The sequence below is a fragment of the Rana temporaria genome, chromosome 9 (genome assembly GCF_905171775.1).
Source record: "Rana temporaria chromosome 9, aRanTem1.1, whole genome shotgun sequence".
Classification (NCBI taxonomy): domain Eukaryota; kingdom Metazoa; phylum Chordata; class Amphibia; order Anura; family Ranidae; genus Rana; species Rana temporaria.
Genome location: NC_053497.1, coordinates 30359991 through 30376703, shown reverse-complemented (window position 1 = coordinate 30376703; position 16713 = coordinate 30359991). Strand labels below are relative to the sequence as shown.

The 16713-nt window shown below is 45.0% G+C and overlaps 1 protein-coding gene across 3 annotated transcripts in view; it reads left to right on the top strand.

Annotated features, from left to right (window-relative positions):
* TNXB (tenascin XB) overlaps positions 1-15450 on the top strand; it is a 179682-nt gene extending 164232 nt beyond the window's left edge. For all 3 annotated transcript variants that reach the window (XM_040323053.1, XM_040323052.1, XM_040323054.1), the window contains 4 exons: positions 2639-2735; positions 8652-8813; positions 11218-11381; positions 14657-15450. In XM_040323053.1, coding sequence (XP_040178987.1) covers positions 2639-2735; positions 8652-8813; positions 11218-11381; positions 14657-14755 — 522 coding nt within the window. In that variant the 3' untranslated portion in view covers positions 14756-15450. The remainder of the gene's footprint in view (positions 1-2638; positions 2736-8651; positions 8814-11217; positions 11382-14656) is intronic.
* Positions 15451-16713: the final 1263 nt, after the last annotated feature.

Here is a 16713-nt window from a genome sequence, read left to right as displayed (position 1 = left end):
TAGTCCGTGCAATTCCTCAGATGTACAGTTCTTTGTTAGGAGTGATCTCACAGTATAGCTGTTTGTCTGCTCAAATGCTGATAGGGACTCTCTGTGATTTCCCCCTAAGGCCCCTTTCAGACTGGGGCGGGAGCTGCGGTGGCGGTATAACGCCGCTAAAAATAGCGGCGCTATACCGCCGGAATTGCCGCGGGTATCAGCCGCTAGCGGTGCGGTATTAACCCCCGCTAGCGGCCGATAAAGAGTTAATACCGCCCGCAATGCGCCTCTATAGAGGCGCATTGCGGGCGGTATTGCCGCGGTTCCCATTGTTTTCAATGGGAAGGAGCGGTGAAGGAGCGGTATACATGCCGCTCCTCTCACCGCTCCAAAGATGCTGCTGACAGGAGATTTTTTTGTCTCCCGCCAGCGCATCGCCTCAGTGTGAAAGCCCTCGGGCTTTCACATTGAGTCTGCAGTGCAGGAGTTTTTCAGGCAGGATAGCAGCGCTATTTTTAGCGCTTTACCGCCTGAAAAACTCCTCAATGTGAAAGGGGCCTAAGGTTTTGTACTCACCAAAATGTAGTACTTTAAAGGCATTGGATACATCCACTTGTAGTAATCACGCATCGGTTCTCCTCCTCTGGTGTATGGTGATGATCCGTGTGCTCTTCAATCAGTGTAGCTTGGCAGTCATGCAGGGAGGCAAGAGAGACTTTGCATAGTGTAAAATCCTTTTATTTAAACAGTAAAAACCCCTGCTACCCGCTCATGCTTACACAAAGTTAAGATAAAAAAGCGCTTGTCATAAAGGCTGCTGCCTCTGCTCACTCAGGAATATGGCTCCAAATTGCTCAGGCTCAAATTTCCCTTCGTAAGTCCCGGGTAGAAGCTAGGCTTTCACACTGAGGCGATGCGCTGGCGGGAGACAAAAAAATCTCCTGTCAGCAGCATCTTTGGAGCAGTGAGAGGAGCGGCATGTATACCGCTCCTTCACCGCTCCTTCCCATTGAAAACAATGGGAACCGCGGCAATACCGCCCGCAATGCGCCTCTATAGAGGCGCATTGCGGGCGGTATTAACTCTTTATCGGCCGCTAGCGGGGGTTAATACCGCACCGCTAGCGGCTGATACCCGCGGCAATTCCGGCGGTATAGCGCCGCTATTTTTAGCGGCGTTATACCGCCACCGCAGCTCCCGCCCCAGTCTGAAAGGGGCCTTAGGGGGAAATCACAGAGAGTCCCTATCAGCATTTGAGCAGACAAACAGCTATACTGTGAGATCACTCCTAACAAAGAACTGTACATCTGAGGAATTGCACGGACTATTATTAATTGACTCACAAAGAGTGGGAATACATGTTACATAATAATTTTTATGCGATATATATATAGTCTCATAAACCTTTTTCTCAATTTACCATTGCAGTACATGAGTATTGGACTCATAAGCCGTTTATAGGCTCTTTTTAGCGCTGTTAATGTTTTGTTAATATTTTTTTAATAATACATCGTTTTTTATGTCACTATTTTATTATAATAGCTGCTTTTCTACTGCATAAAACTATTACACTTTTAACCACCTTTCCATTGAGCGCTAGGATCAGAATAATCCGTAGGTTTTTTCTGATATAATTTCTTTCAACTCTACGCACGTCACCGTTCGAAAAAATGACGTCACTTCGCGCAAAGCACGGCGGGAATTTCAAAACGGAGCATGCGCAGTAGGTCCGGCGCAGGAGTGCGCCTAATTTAAATGGCACACGCCCCATTGAATTGCGCGGGTTTACGCCGGAGGCCGCCGGCGAAAGTTTTCATTGCAAGTGCTTGGTGAATCAGGCACTTGCGATGAAAACTTGCGGCGGTGTAACGTATCTACGATACGTTACGCCGCCGCAGTTCTATGTGAATCTGGCCCAAGGTGTCCCTGTTTCTCTGGAATCTTTCGGTACGCTTTGCACTTTCTCTGACAGCCGGATGAACTGCCCCTACTCTAGCCACACGTGTGGCCACAAGTAAAATGCACACCAAGCCCAGGGACTTAAATAAACTCTGCCTGACCTAAGGTGGCTACCAGAGTCACATGGGCTGCCAGCATCCAACCGGATCGCTGCCCCAATGACCCAGGTAACCATAAAGGAACCATGTTCCTCTTGACTTCCTCTCCCTTTAATACCACTGCAGTTGCGTGCCACCTTCAGTGGAGAGAGCAGACTTCACCTGCCTACAAGGGGATCGGCTTAGAGCTAACCATGATTGATGGACCTTGAATTATTGCCCTCAACACCACCGCCGCCTTTATGATTTCTTGCATCGGGGCCCTGAGGTTTCTAGTTAAGCCTCACGTGGGAGAAATAGTGCCTTATTGTCCATCAGCAACAGGAGTTATGCCCCATTGTTGTTGTCAGTGGATGGAATAGTGCCCCAAGGACTGCATAAAGGCAAGCAAAGGGCCACATCTGGCTCCCAAGCCACAGTTTGGAGAACGTTGATATAAAGCAATAACTGGGAACTGAAGTAAGGTAACAGAGAAGGTGAGTATTTTATTAGTTCAAAACTTGTTACATTATACTGTATCTTTTCCCTATTACAAAATGCATCTCTGCTGCCCCCTACTGACAGCTGTGTAAATTTCCAGTAATTGTGATTCTCCTGTGCAGGTGTTCCAGAGGAGAATGGATGGAAGCATAAACTTCTACCGTGATTGGGCAGACTATAAAAATGGATTTGGAAACATGACCTCTGAATTTTGGCTTGGTAAGTGATCACAGGTACATGTGCTACAATCCATTCCATTGTAATACACAGCAAACTTACTGCCCAATTCACTAAGTTATAATGCATGTGTTATGTACTATTGTTATTTTCAGCCATGTGACTGTTATTTCAGCCACTTAGACGGGCAAGTGCTGTATTCTCAAAGCACTTGCTCAGTAAGTTGCGGTGGCGTAGCGTAAATCGGCCGGCGTAAGCCCGCCTAATTCAAATTTGGATCAGGGGGGGCGTGTTTTATGTAAATGCACTGTGACCCGACGTGATTGACGTTTTTCCCGAATGACGCATGCGCTGTCCGTGGAATTTCCCAGTGTGCATTGCTCCAAAGTACGCCGCAAGGATGTCATTGGTTTGGACGTGAACGTAAATGAACTCCAGCCCCATTCACGGACGACTTACGCAAACGACGTAACTTTTTCAAATTTCGACGCGGGAATGACAGCCATACTTAACATTGTTACGCCGCACTTATGCCACCATATAGCAGGGGCAACTATACGCCGGGAAAAGTCTAACGTAAACGGCGTAACTTTACTGCGTCGGCCGGGCGTACGTATCTAGCTAATTTGCATACTCAACGCGGAATTCGACGGAAGCGCCACCTAGCGGCCAGCGTAAAAATGCAGTTACGATCCAACGGCGTAAGAGACTTACGCCTGTCGGATCTAACAGATATCTATGCGTAACTGATTCTGAGAATCAGGCGCATAGATACGACGGCGCAACACAGAGATACGACGACGTATCTGGAGATACGCCGTTGTATCTCCACTGAGAATCCGGGCCTAAGCCTTTAGTCCTGAAGAGCAGAATGTGATGTCAGGGGGCTTTTATGAAGACTTTTTTGTAAAGGAGGCTCTGGGGACTCTGATGTGTGTGGGAACATCTAAAGCAGACCCTGATGTAAGGAGGGACTCTGATGAGGACTCTGGTGTAAGTGGGGATATTTAAAGTGGACCCTGATCTAATGGGAGCTCTGATGAGAACTTGATATAAGGGGGCTATGATTGGGACCCTGATATAAGGGAAGCTTCGAATAAGACGCTGACGCAGAGAGTGCTATGGCTGGGACAATCAAATAAGGGGAGCTATGATGGGGACCCAGATGTAAGAGGTCTTTTCTTCAAAAAAAGATCTAATTAAAACATATTCATTATTTATTATTATGTGATTTATTAAAGTGACTTTTTGTTCAACCCACCCCCCCCCCCCACTAAAAAATTTGGAGACCCCAGTGTGTGTTCAGTGTTTCTGTTTTAGGGCCGGTTTACACCAGAAGGCGATGCTGGAAAGGCGCATTCTATGTACGTTTCCCGCATCATGCTCAAAACGCACTGCCTTTGCAATCTGCTGTGGGTGCCAATGTAATGTTAACGGCACCCCAAACGCAGGGCATCAACATGGTGCATTTGCGGACACCAAATCGCAAGGTACCGCAGAACCATGCTATTTGGTGCAGTGTGCTTTTTATAAGTAGTGCATGCACTACTTTCTCTGTTTTCCAGTGCAATTTCCGCCCCTTCAAATCAATGGCCTGCAAAATTGCACCGCACAGGATTGCGCAGGAATACATGCCACATTCCTGTGTTATCCTGGTGTGAACCGGCTGTTACTGCATAGTCTAGATCATGGGTCTTCAAACTACGGCCCTCCAGTTGTTCAGGAACTACAATTCCCATCATGCCTAGTCATGTCTGTGAATGTCAGTGCATTACAAGGCCTCATGGGATGTGTAGTTCTACAACAGCTGGAGGGCCGTAGTTTGAGGATCCCTGGTCTAGATTCTAGAAACTTAAGAAACCAGGAGGTCATTTCCCCTAGTCAGGACTGGTTTTAAATTTAGACACAATGGGCAGTTGCCTAAAGAGAGAAGAACTGTAAAACTAAGACCTGGTTTTACATTCATGCAGACAGTCATGTGAGCACTTGATACTAATACTGCTGTATTTTTATACAGCAATATAGTAGCACCTTTCATAAAGAAACAGAGTTTGGGCATGAGTATGACTTGAGGCAGTAGAACAGGAAAATAGAAGCATGAGCAGTCCATAAACAGGCCCCCTTAACCCAGTTAAGAAGGCAAGGGAATGACAATCTTTTGGTATGGGGGTGTTGTAAAAATCAAAGTTTTGGGTGGTGCCCTTTTTGAGGACTTCTCTAGCATTCCCAGTGCGGAAGGCCATGTGGGCATCCAGGCTAAATGCACACTTTTCACACACTCATCACCAAACCAGATCTACCTTCTTCTTCCAGCTTAAAATGGCCTATACCAGTTAGGAGAGCCACGGGGGCTCCCATAATCAGCTCTTGCATTACTGGGTAACTAAACATTGGACACTGTAAAACTAGGACAGCCGCACTCCAAAAAACGTTCCTTTAATTAAAACTGGTCACAAAAATTACATGCCACAGCAAAAGGTAGACAGAAGTGGACGCGTTTCACACTGTATTTCACACTGTATCTCAGTGCTTAATCATAGCTATCCAGCTATGATTAAGCACTGAGATACAGTGTGAAACGCGTCAGCTTCTGTCTACCTTTTGCTGTGGCATGTAATTTTTGTGACCAGTTTTAATTAAAGGAACGTTTTTTGGAGTGCGGCTGTCCTAGTTTTGCTATTCAATTTTGCATATCGTTGCATTGCCGGAACCCATGGTTTGGACTCAGTGAGAAGGTTCCTTGGTATCATCTGAGCGGTTACTCTTTCTCTCATTAATAGCTCTAAAACAGAACTTCTCATGTTTCACGCCAGCCGCAAGTGTCAACCGGCACCAACCTGGACACCCCCGCCCATTCTGGGCCAAATCATCACCCCTAGCTCCAAAGTCAAAAGTCTCGGGGTCATCTTCGACACCTACATGACAATGGACGCACAAATAGGGTCAGTAGTCAGCGGATCTCACCATCTGTTGCGTCTACTACGCAGACTTATTCCATTTATCCCCAAAGAAGACGTAGCAGTCGTGGTGGGAACAATCGTGAACTCCAGACTGGACTATGCAAACGCCCTTTACCTCTGACTCCCAAAGTACCAAATCTCTCATCTGCAAGTCGTTCAGAATACGGCCGCCAGACTTGTGACTGGGAAAAAACCATGGGAATCAATCTCACCTTCGTTGAGAAACCTTCACTGGTTGCCAGTAAAGGACAGAATTGCATTTAAAGCACTCTGTCTGACACATAAGTGCATCCATGGGAAGGCTCCGCAATATCTTTGCGACAAGATAGAACCCCATAATTCCAATCGCGTTTTGCGATCTACCGACCAAAATCTGGTCAAGGTACCCAAAGCAAGATACAAGTCCAAAGGAGAAAGAAGGTTTGCTTTCCAGGGTCCTAGACTATGGAATGCTTTATCAGCCAGCATTCGGCTGGAGGAAATCCACCTGGCCTTCAGAAGGCAGATCAAAACTCTGCTCTTCTGATGTCAAGAGACAGAAACAACAAGCGCCCAGAGGCGATTCAGTTCGCATGTGCCGCGCTATATAAGTCTTTCATTCATTGGACACTGTAAGACAAGACTGACCGCCAAGGACTTAAACTTTATCCTCACTGAAGTAATTGTTGCAATATACAAACTAATATAAAATATATAACTATTCTTCCGAAAGGTGGTTACGGATTACCTCTATCCTATCTATTGCATATATGTATTAACTTGTCTATCCCTATAATTAGCTAATCTATTAAGACTCTGATAAGCACAATGATGTAAGGTTATCTATGAAAGTAAGCACACTGCTTAGTAAAACAATATATTTTATTTATTTCCCAAGAAAATAGGAATATGATAACATGGAAACATTAACCTAAAATATACATAGCATATAACGACCGAACATCACATATACGTATCACAATCCTCTAGAACAGTGGACTCCAAACTGCGGCCCTGGGGCCAGATGTGGCCCTTTGCTTGCCTCTATCCGGCCCTTGGGGCACCATTCCGCCCACAGACACCAATGATGGGGCACAAATTCTTCCACTGATACAACAATGGAGCCTTAATGTTCCCACTAAAACCAATGATGGGGCATCTGACGTTGGGGCATTTTCTACTCTTGCTGGCCACAGTCCGTCCCCCCTAAACTCTGAAGGACAGTAAGCTGGCCCGTTGTTTAGAAAGTTTGGAGACCCCTGCTCTAGAAATAGTCTCATCGGCTGGCCTCAAGATGGCAAAAGAGTGCCATAGCCATGAGGCTTAGGCCCAAGCCATTTTCCAAAGGAAAAGGTACTATTTCTCTTGTGTGTGCCCTTTTTACACACATACATTCACACCCCCTCGTAGCCACCCCCACTTGCCCCCTGTCCAATAAGATATTGCCAAGAGGTAGTCCTTCTCAATAGATTATATTATTGTTACTTAATATGCCAGTATTGGTCCTCATGATGTTCTAACACTTTGTTTTTTAAATCACTTGTTCTCAACATCAGCTTCATTGTATATATACATGTTTTCTATTTTGTGTATGTTGTTGTAGCTATGCAATGATTTTGACTGATGTGTTGAGTTTGCTCCGAGTTCATTTGGTATATCAGATTTTTTCTGGCAGTGGATTTGGACCAAACTCTTTACATCAGATTTGAGTGTAAGTACCATGTATTCTAGCTGGGTTTTCTTTGTAACACCAGCTAAGTACTAATTTTAATTGGTTAGTTCACCTGTAATCTAATGATAACATATTAGAGCAGTATATAGGTGATTGTGGTGACTAGCTCCAATAGGTAATGACCAAGCGCTGATATTTGCGTGAAACGCATCTACCTCTTTATCCCCTGCTCCATCTGTCAACCACTTGTCATATGAAGCTTCAATAAAAGGATTTTTGGAATTGCAGCCGTCCGGAATTATTTCTTCACATTACACAGCATGCTAGCTGGGCTGGCACCTGACTAGTGTGTGTGGGGATTAACCAGAGACTCACTCACCTGGAGCAGCTTTTTTTGTTTTTTTGTTTCATGAGAGATTATATTACTGACCGTCTTGCCGTATTGGCCTCTAGGGGCAGCATTGTCCATGTATCATGTCTATGAGCACATTGGCTAGCCCTTGTTCTCTTTGAAACCTGTAATCACACCTATAACACCAGGTAGGCTTGAGCTAAGCCCTCGTTACTAACTTCCAGATGCAGATTCTGATATGTTACTTACAAAGCTTTGATGTTAACTGGTTACATTCCAATTTCCAGACACCTGTTTGAAACAACCAGAAAGAAAACTCCATAGTTCTTATGTCAAATACATCTTGTATTATGAAATAAACATGTTGCCATCCAACACTCACCCTACAACTTGATGGTCTAAATCAGGGGTCTGCAAACTTTCTAAACAAAGGGACAGTTTACTGTCCTTCAGACATTAGGAGCCAGATGTTGGTATCAGTGGAAGGAATAGTACCCCATCGTTGGTGTCCCTGGGAAGAATAGTACCCAATCATTGGTAGTGGGAGGAATATTAACGATTGTTGGTGTCAGTAGAAGGAACAGTACCCCATCATTGGTGTCAGTAGGAAGGATAGTGCCCCATCAATGGTGTCAGCAGGAAGAATAGTACCCTATTATTTGTGTCAGTAGGAAGAATAGTGCCCCACAGTTGGTGTCAATGGGAGGAATAGTGTCTCATATCAGTGAGAGTAACAGTGCCACAAGGGCCAGATAGAGGCAAGCTAAGGGCCACATCTGCCCCCCCCCCTCCGGGCCGCAGCTTGGAAACCACTGGTCTAAAAGATCTAAGCAATAACCACCATACAAATTATAGGCCCAACAAATATATAGAAAAAGTATAGGCAAAAAAAAGAATGAGGACCAGCAAAAAAAAGAAAGGATTCTTCTGCTCCTACAGCACAAGGTTGTCCCTGTATGTAATATTAATCCGTCCTCCATTCTCTCTTTCTCCAGGTAACTTAGCTCTGCATCAGATCACCTCCTCGGCACCCTACGAGCTACGAGTGGACCTGCGTGCTGGAGATGAGTCCGCTTACGCTGTGTATGATGATTTCCGAGTCGAGGGTGAAAATCAGCAATTTAGACTGCGGCTGGGAAAATACAGAGGAACAGCAGGTCAGGGGGACAATTATACAGAAATTCTGCATGTTTGTGAAAAAGTAAACTAAACTTTGCTAATGTTAGTACTACATCCATATTTAAAATCAGCTTAAAGCTACCCAAGCTTTATAGACTTTTACTTGAGACAATAGTACGGTAATTCCTGTGGTTGCATGTCTTCATTCACAACAGGGTCCAGTGACGTACAACATTGACGATCCTATGGGGTTGATTTACTAAAACTTGAGGGTGCAAAATCTGGTGCAGCTCTGCATAAGCCCTCGTTCAAATTGAACACGGCTTTAAAATCGATTTCAAAGCCGCATTTCAGTCTGATTTTGGGGGCGACTTGAAAGACACCTGTGCGGGTTCATGTACAGATGTCTATTGAAATCGCCCCTCGAAGTCGCCAAAGGTAGTGCAGGAACTTCTTTTGGAAATCGGTGTGACGTCGCAAAGTCGGCGTCGCACTGATTTGGATACTCCTATTGCCGGCAATAGGCTCCGATTTGACATGTGTTTTGACCTGTCAAATCGATGATGTGAACAGGGGGCTCCAAACCAATCAGCTTCCAGGTTTTTTTGGTCAAAGAGAACAAGCTGAAGTTAGAAGCTGATTGGCCACCATGCAGCGCTGCACCAGATTTTCCACTCTCCAGTTTTATTAAATCGACCTCTATGTGCCTAGTTGCTTACCATTTCTGATGGCTCTCTGCTAAAGTGTGTACAGAGGAGTTACTACGCCTTTTGCTCTATGTAGTGCATGAAAGGAAGCGTTGTCACCCTATTAACGCAAGTGCAGGGGACAAAAATTTGGATTAAAGTGTTTGTTACCCCAACTTTTCATATTCCTGATATGTGTCTGTTGTACCATGTACTTGTGTTATAAAGTATACTGCATTGCTTTCTCTGTATGAAATATCTGGTGATTCTACCACTCCACAAATTTATTATTGAAAATTGACCACACCAGGCATAGAAGTACATCCTTCCATGCATGGTCAGTTTTCTGGCTGTGTTGGATGCTCAGCCTGCCTGTCATCCACTGATCACACTTGTGCTGCCACCCTCCTCCCCCCCTGACTGTACAATACCCTGCCTGATTTTATACAGATTGATAGTATAGCTGGCCATAGACGATTCAAATCTCGGCCGGTTCAGCAGGGACCGGCTGAGATTGGAACAATGTATTGGCAGGCCGATTGCACCCAAGTTGATCGATTGATCAACTTGGGTACCATTAGCCTGTCGAATTTGACATGCGATTTTTGCTATTAATGCCGCTAGCAGTAATCGCTGTGCTCTCCTGGTGGGGACGGCTCACCGAGAAAACAATGGCTCTGTGGGAGGGGTTCCATCAACACTGATTGTGCTGATGGGGGAATCGAAACCCGTGGTTGCAGGAAAAAAAATCGCTCCATCTATGGCTGCCTTTAGATAGGCAATCATAGTTTTGATAAGGCAGAAGTTGATTTGCCCATGTTGTAACATGTGTGGTGAACACACCATGACAAGTATACTATAGAAGTGTAAATATGCTAAGATGAGAAGAGAAGCGTGTTACAGTTTAGCTTTAACACTAAGATAAGGATCTTTATTTTAGCCATGTGACTGTTATTTTTAAACCACTGCTGAAAATAACTGACACTTTAGAAAATAAGAAACATATTCTGGTTTGTTGGCTTTGTGAATTGAGCCTAGGGCCCCTTTCACACTTGTCCTGTGACTCCGGACTGCAAAGACACATGACAAGTTGTACGCCATGATTTCCAATGAGTACCATTCATATCTGTGCGACTTCAAGTAGCACCATCTTCAAAGTAGTCCCTGTACTACTTTGTGACAGTCTGATCAATATTCCTATTTCACACGTTCCTGGTAGAAATGTCTCATAAAAATGGTGGGCGCTGCAGCGATTACCAGTTGGATCCTGCAAACATCATGCAAATGTACATATTCACTAGCACACCAAGGATCTTCAAACTACGTCCAAAAAAGTTTTAATAACAAAAAATCACATCACAAAGATGCAACGTTTTTGAGTCACGCAGGACCACTTCGTCACGCATCACACCTGACGAAGGGGTCCTGCGTGACTCCGAAACGTTGCACCTTTGTGATGTGATTTTTTTGTTATTAAAACTTTTTTGGATGTAGTTTGACGATCCTTGGTGTGATGGCGAATATGTATGTTTGCCTGTACTACTTTGGTCTGACTTTGATGCGAGTTGAGGTCCATAGACCTCAAGTTTACACAGGCATTCCCTGAAATCGCGAGCGCGAAAACGCGACCGCAAAATCACGCGGCAGTGTGAATGGGGCCTAATATGTGCTAGGAGGAGATACATGAAAATGATAGATGGCAGTGAAAGAAATATACTGTAAGAACCGGTACTAATATCAGCTGCTGTCTTTCTAGGGGACTCTATGGACTATCATAACAATATGGTCTTCTCAACCCGTGACCGGGACACTCAGCGGAGGATCCTGCCATGTGCCATGTCATACCGAGGAGCGTGGTGGTACCGCAACTGCCACTATGCCAATCTCAACGGTCTATACGCCAACAACAAAGACCACCAGGTAGATAACCCCCCACAAATAAAGTTTTACTAAAAAAGGATTGTATGCTTTTTAATTTTAGTTTAAAAACATATTTCTTAGTTGTACTGTACAGAACAAAGGATCTTTAGTCTTTAACCGTGAGTAATATGTAGCTACCTTCAGGTGATTGAACACTGGCAAAAAAAGTTGCAGGGACCCTATATAATCTCTCCCACTCCCATCTATTCTTATTGTTTTTGCTATTGTTCTTACAAGATGGCCACCTTCTCCCCACCTTTTTTATGTATGTAGTTAGGTGCTAGAAAAATGTAGTTTTTGGCTCACTCTGTAGTCAGGAGGCGTGAGATGGTCTCTTCTTTTCTGCTGTGGCTTTACAGGCTGTAAGATTGATTGCTTTCCCCTAGCTCTGTTGAAAAACTTCCACAGCTTGGGGCAGTAAGATACAAATCCTCAGCTTGAATATTTACTACCCTCTGACCAATCTCTGGGAAGGGGGGCCCAGTATGTGGTCAAAGAAGGGGATAAATAGGAGGGAGCCTGGGCAGACAGAGTTAGGTGGTGTCTGGTCCTACCTACCTGAGGATGGACTGCTAAAACTTCAGGGGGGCTGCTGCCCCTGCAGCCATCCAGGACTGGCTGCTGGACTACTCAGCGCTATGGACAGAACCCTCAAATTCTGAATCTCTCTCTCTCTCTGTGAGTAGAGCTTTGATTACTGAGCTGCAGTCTCCATTGTCCCCAGCTGTAAGTAGTGACTGTTCCAGTTACCCTGAACTTGTTCAAGATTGTTCGTTCGTCAGCTACAAGGGTTTCAAGCTGCCCCGTTCTAAATTTAAATTGTGCTAAAAGCCTTTTATCCATGGTGTTCAGTTACGAACATAGTGACTGCGCGGCTGCTATAGAGAAAAGTGTCCTCAGCCTAATCGGGCACTCAAGCGTTTTCAAGTATTCCATTCCCGATTGTTCTCCTCCTGTTCAAGTTCTACAGTAATAAACCTCGAAAAGACATCCATTAGACCAGTGGTTCTCAACATGGGGTCAAATGACGATTTGCGATTGCCAGGGGTCACAGAATCTTGAGCTGTTCCTGAAGCCCGCACTGCTCTCCCATCCTTTCTGCGGCCACCCAGCAGGGCTGTCCCTGGAGCCCACAACCGTCCATTCAGTTGACGGCATGGCTGGGGGGGCAGAGACTAGAAGTCAGCTGACTGTTGAGGAATGTGAAGTGGGAGGGGCTGGAGGAGACCCCATTAGCAGATGACCTTCATCAAGAGCACCTAAGTTGGCTGATCAGAACTCCCCCAAGCACTGCCACTGATCCAACCCCCCCCCCCCCCCACTAGTACTGCCACTGATCCCAACTCCCCGCCAGCACTGCCAATCATCCCATACCCCCCACCAAGGAGTAAGAGAAGGAATAAAAATAGAGAATACTTGGAAGGGAGAGGAAAGGAGGGGGAGGAACAAAGAAAAAGGGAGAGAAAGAACAAGAAAGACAGCTAGTGAGGGATGGGCAAAAAACAATCTGTGGTTATCTTAGAAGAAAACCTGTTTGAGTCTGCAAAAGACTTGAGACTGGGGCGGAGGTTCACCTTCCAGCAGGACAACAAACCTAAACATACAGCCAGAGCTACAACGGAATGGTTTAGATCAGGGATCTCCAAACAGCGTCCCGAGGGCCAGATGTGGCCCTTTGATAGCCTTTACTGGCCCTTGGGGCACTATTTCTCCTACTGATATGGGCCACTATTCCTCCCACTGGCAGCCAACAAGAGGGCACTATTTCTTCCTTTGATACTAATGATGGGATAATATTCCTCCTCCTAATAGGGGCACTACTCCTCCTACTGACTACCAACCCTGAGGCCATATTTATTCTCACTGATGCAAGGCTCGGGACATTTTCTGCCCCCCCGCTGGCCACAATACAGCCCTCCTAAAGTCTAAAGCACAATAAACTGTCCCTTTGTTTGAAAAGTTTGGAGACCCCTGGTTTAGATCAAAGCATATTCATGTGTTAGAATGGCCCAGTGTTAGCAGCAGACCTAAATCAAATTGAGAATCTGTGGCAAGACCTGAAAATTGCTGTTCACAGACGCTCTCCATCCAATCTGACAGAGCTTGAGATATTTTGCAAAGAAGAAGAATGAGCAAAAATGCCCCTCTCTAAATATGCTAAGCTGGTAGAGACACCCCCAAAAATACTTATAGCTGTAATTGCAGCGAAAGTTGGTTCTACAAAGTATTGACTCAGGGGTGCTGAATACAAATGTACCCCCCCACACTTTTCACATATTTATTAGTAAAAGAAAATTAAAACCATTTATCATGTTCATTCCACATTTACCGTATTTTTTTATAAGATGACTTTTTGGATGCAAAAAAATGCATCCAAAGTCGGGGGTCATTTTATACGCCGGTGACAGTCTCCGTGCTGCCAGCGTCCATGAGTTAAAAGCCGCTCCTTCTTCTCAGCGTGTCCTGTCCTGTGATAGGCGGAACACAAATCTTCCCAGCAGCGCCTTTCTGTGTTCCTCCTATCACAGATGCCTTCTCATCCTCGGATGAGAGGACGTCCGTGATAGGCGAAACACAGAACAGAGGCGCTGCTGGGAAAATTTGTGTTCCGCCTATCACAGGACACGCTGAGACGAAGGTGCGGCTTTCAAATCATGGACTCTCGCAGCACAGAGACTGTCACCGGCCTGGAAACAAATCAGCAAAACGTGAGAGATGGCACTGTTGGCACAGTGGGGGCAAGTGATGGCACAGTGGGGGCAAGTGATGGCACAGTGTAGGCAAGTGATGGCACAGTGGGGGCAAGTGATGGCACATTGGGGGCAAGTGATAGCACAGTGGGGGCAAGTGATGGCACAGTGTAGGCAAGTGATGGCACAGTGGGGGCAAGTGATGGCACAGTGGGGGCAAGTGATGGCACAGTGGGGGCATTTATTGTAATGGCACAGTGAGATTTGAAAAAAGCCTGTTTCTGTCAGCGGTTCCGGCTACCCCTCAGCTTCCAGAAAGACTAGTAGGAAGGGGGTAGTCTTATATGGCAAGTATATCCCAAAACCAACATTTTTCCTGGAAAATTAGGGGGTCGTCTTATACGCCCAGTCGTCTTATACGCCGGCAAATACGGTAAGTTTTTGGTTGTAATATGACAAAATGTGAAAAATGTCTAGTGGTGTGAATAGGGCAATGTGTGTTTGATGATTGGGTGTTCACAAGCTCTTGGCCATATAGTGTACCTTACTTTTAATTTGCTATACCATGATGTCTTTCTTCTTTAGGGTGTAAACTGGAAAACGTGGAAAGGTTTTGAATTTTCCATCCCTTTCACCGAGATGAAAATGCGTCCACGAGGCATGGGCAACTGGCGCCGATTATAGAACCCCCGACACAATCTGGAACCACTCAACTGAAAACTGGAAGCAATGTGGCACCTCCCGAAAACCCCAGCACAAGTCCAGCCATCCTTACAGGATGCCCACCAAGGTCAAAAACAAGGGAACTGAAATATTTAGTGGCTGTAAAAACTTGTGTCATATATATAAAAAAAAAAATGTCACCTGGATTGTTGTTTGTGGGTAAGAGACTTGGACTCAAGCAACCTTAGTCCTACATCACCAATTTGATGTTCAGGGTTTTGAAGAACATCTAAAGAATATGGAATTTCCAGTGCTGTATCCTGCTAAAAACCGGACCATGAAACGCGTTATCAGGAGTAAGCTAAAATATAACAAAAAACGTTATGGAGCATCAGGAGAAAGCTAAACTAGGTAGCTGAGGGATCCAGAATGCATATATTGGGAATATACAATTTGGGGTGTAACACATGGAAGAAATGCCTTAGTGTCGTATCTTCAAACAGCTCTTGCACTTTTTGTCTCCCTTGAAGCACAGTTGCTCATATTTCCTATGTCATGATGCATTTGGCCTACAAACAAGTACAGCTTCCATTTAAATAGATGAATTTTATTCATAACTTGCTAGTAAAACTGCAGCACATGTAAAAAAACACACTTGATGCAGGCACACGATTGACACACATAGGTAGATTCACAAACATTGCCCTAACTTTAGGGCGGCCTAGCCTAGCCTGTTTAGGCTACACCGCCGTAAATTAGTTAGGCTAGTAGTGATTCACAAACCACTTACCTGCTAATCTACGGCGGTGTAGCCTAAAACGAGCGGGCGTAAGGGCGCCTAATTCAAATGACTTGGAGGGGGGCGTGTTGTATGGAAATGAGGCTTGACCTCACGTTTTTTTACGTTTTTTGACACTGCGCATGCGCCGGGCGACTACATTTCCCAGTGCGCATTGCGGCTAAGTAGGCCGTACGGGTCTATTGATTTTGACGCAGACGTAAACTACGTAACTCCCGATTCGCGGACGACTTACGCAAACAACGTAAAAAATTAGAACCTCGCGGCGGGAACGGCGGCCATACTTTAACATTGTTATTCCACCTCATAGGTGGAATAACTTTAGGCCGCCTAAGGCCTTATGGATACGACGTAATGCGACGGTGTAGGCTTGGCGTACGTTCGTTAAAAGGCGTATCCCCTCATTTACATAATCTACGCCGGCCGCAATGGAAGTGCCATCTAGCGGCCATCAGAAACATTGCAAACTAAGATAGAACGGCGCAAGTCGGCCTATCTTAGATTTGTTTAAGTGTATCTCTGTTTGAGAATACACTTAAACAAACGCCGGCGTAGATTCAGAGTTAGGTCGGCTTATCTACTGATAAGCCGGCCTAACTCTTTGTGAATCTACCTAACAGCATGCAAGGATGATGCAACTAAGCAGCACAACTAATTTTATAGTTCCAGTGATTCTAGAATAGCCATCTCAGGCGGGTGTTTTTGGGATGGTATACCACTTCTTCTCTCCTCCTCTTGGCTCATCTATAAAACTGCATAAAGTCCTAAAATTTACAATAGAACATTAAGGCCACATGTCCTTCATTTGAGAATTTCCAAGCTATACCATGTTGTTTTTCAACAATACAAACGTATTAATACTCATTCAAAGGGCATACCGCATACCCATATGTTATGCCCTGTTCACTACAAGAAACTACAACAAGAATAAGATGAATTGGAAACCAGGGACCTATTCTCAGTGCTATCTTCATTAGCAGTTTTCGGTCATGTTCCTTTCGCTCATACAGCAGAATGATGCTTTCTTTTTTTTTTTTTTTTATCAAAAAGGTGTTTATTGAACATATAAAAAAGAAGAATAAACAGCAATACTTTCCAATGCACAGACATATAATGAACCTAATGAAATGTACAGCATACACGTATAAACAGTTGCCCCTCACTCCACCCATAACCATTC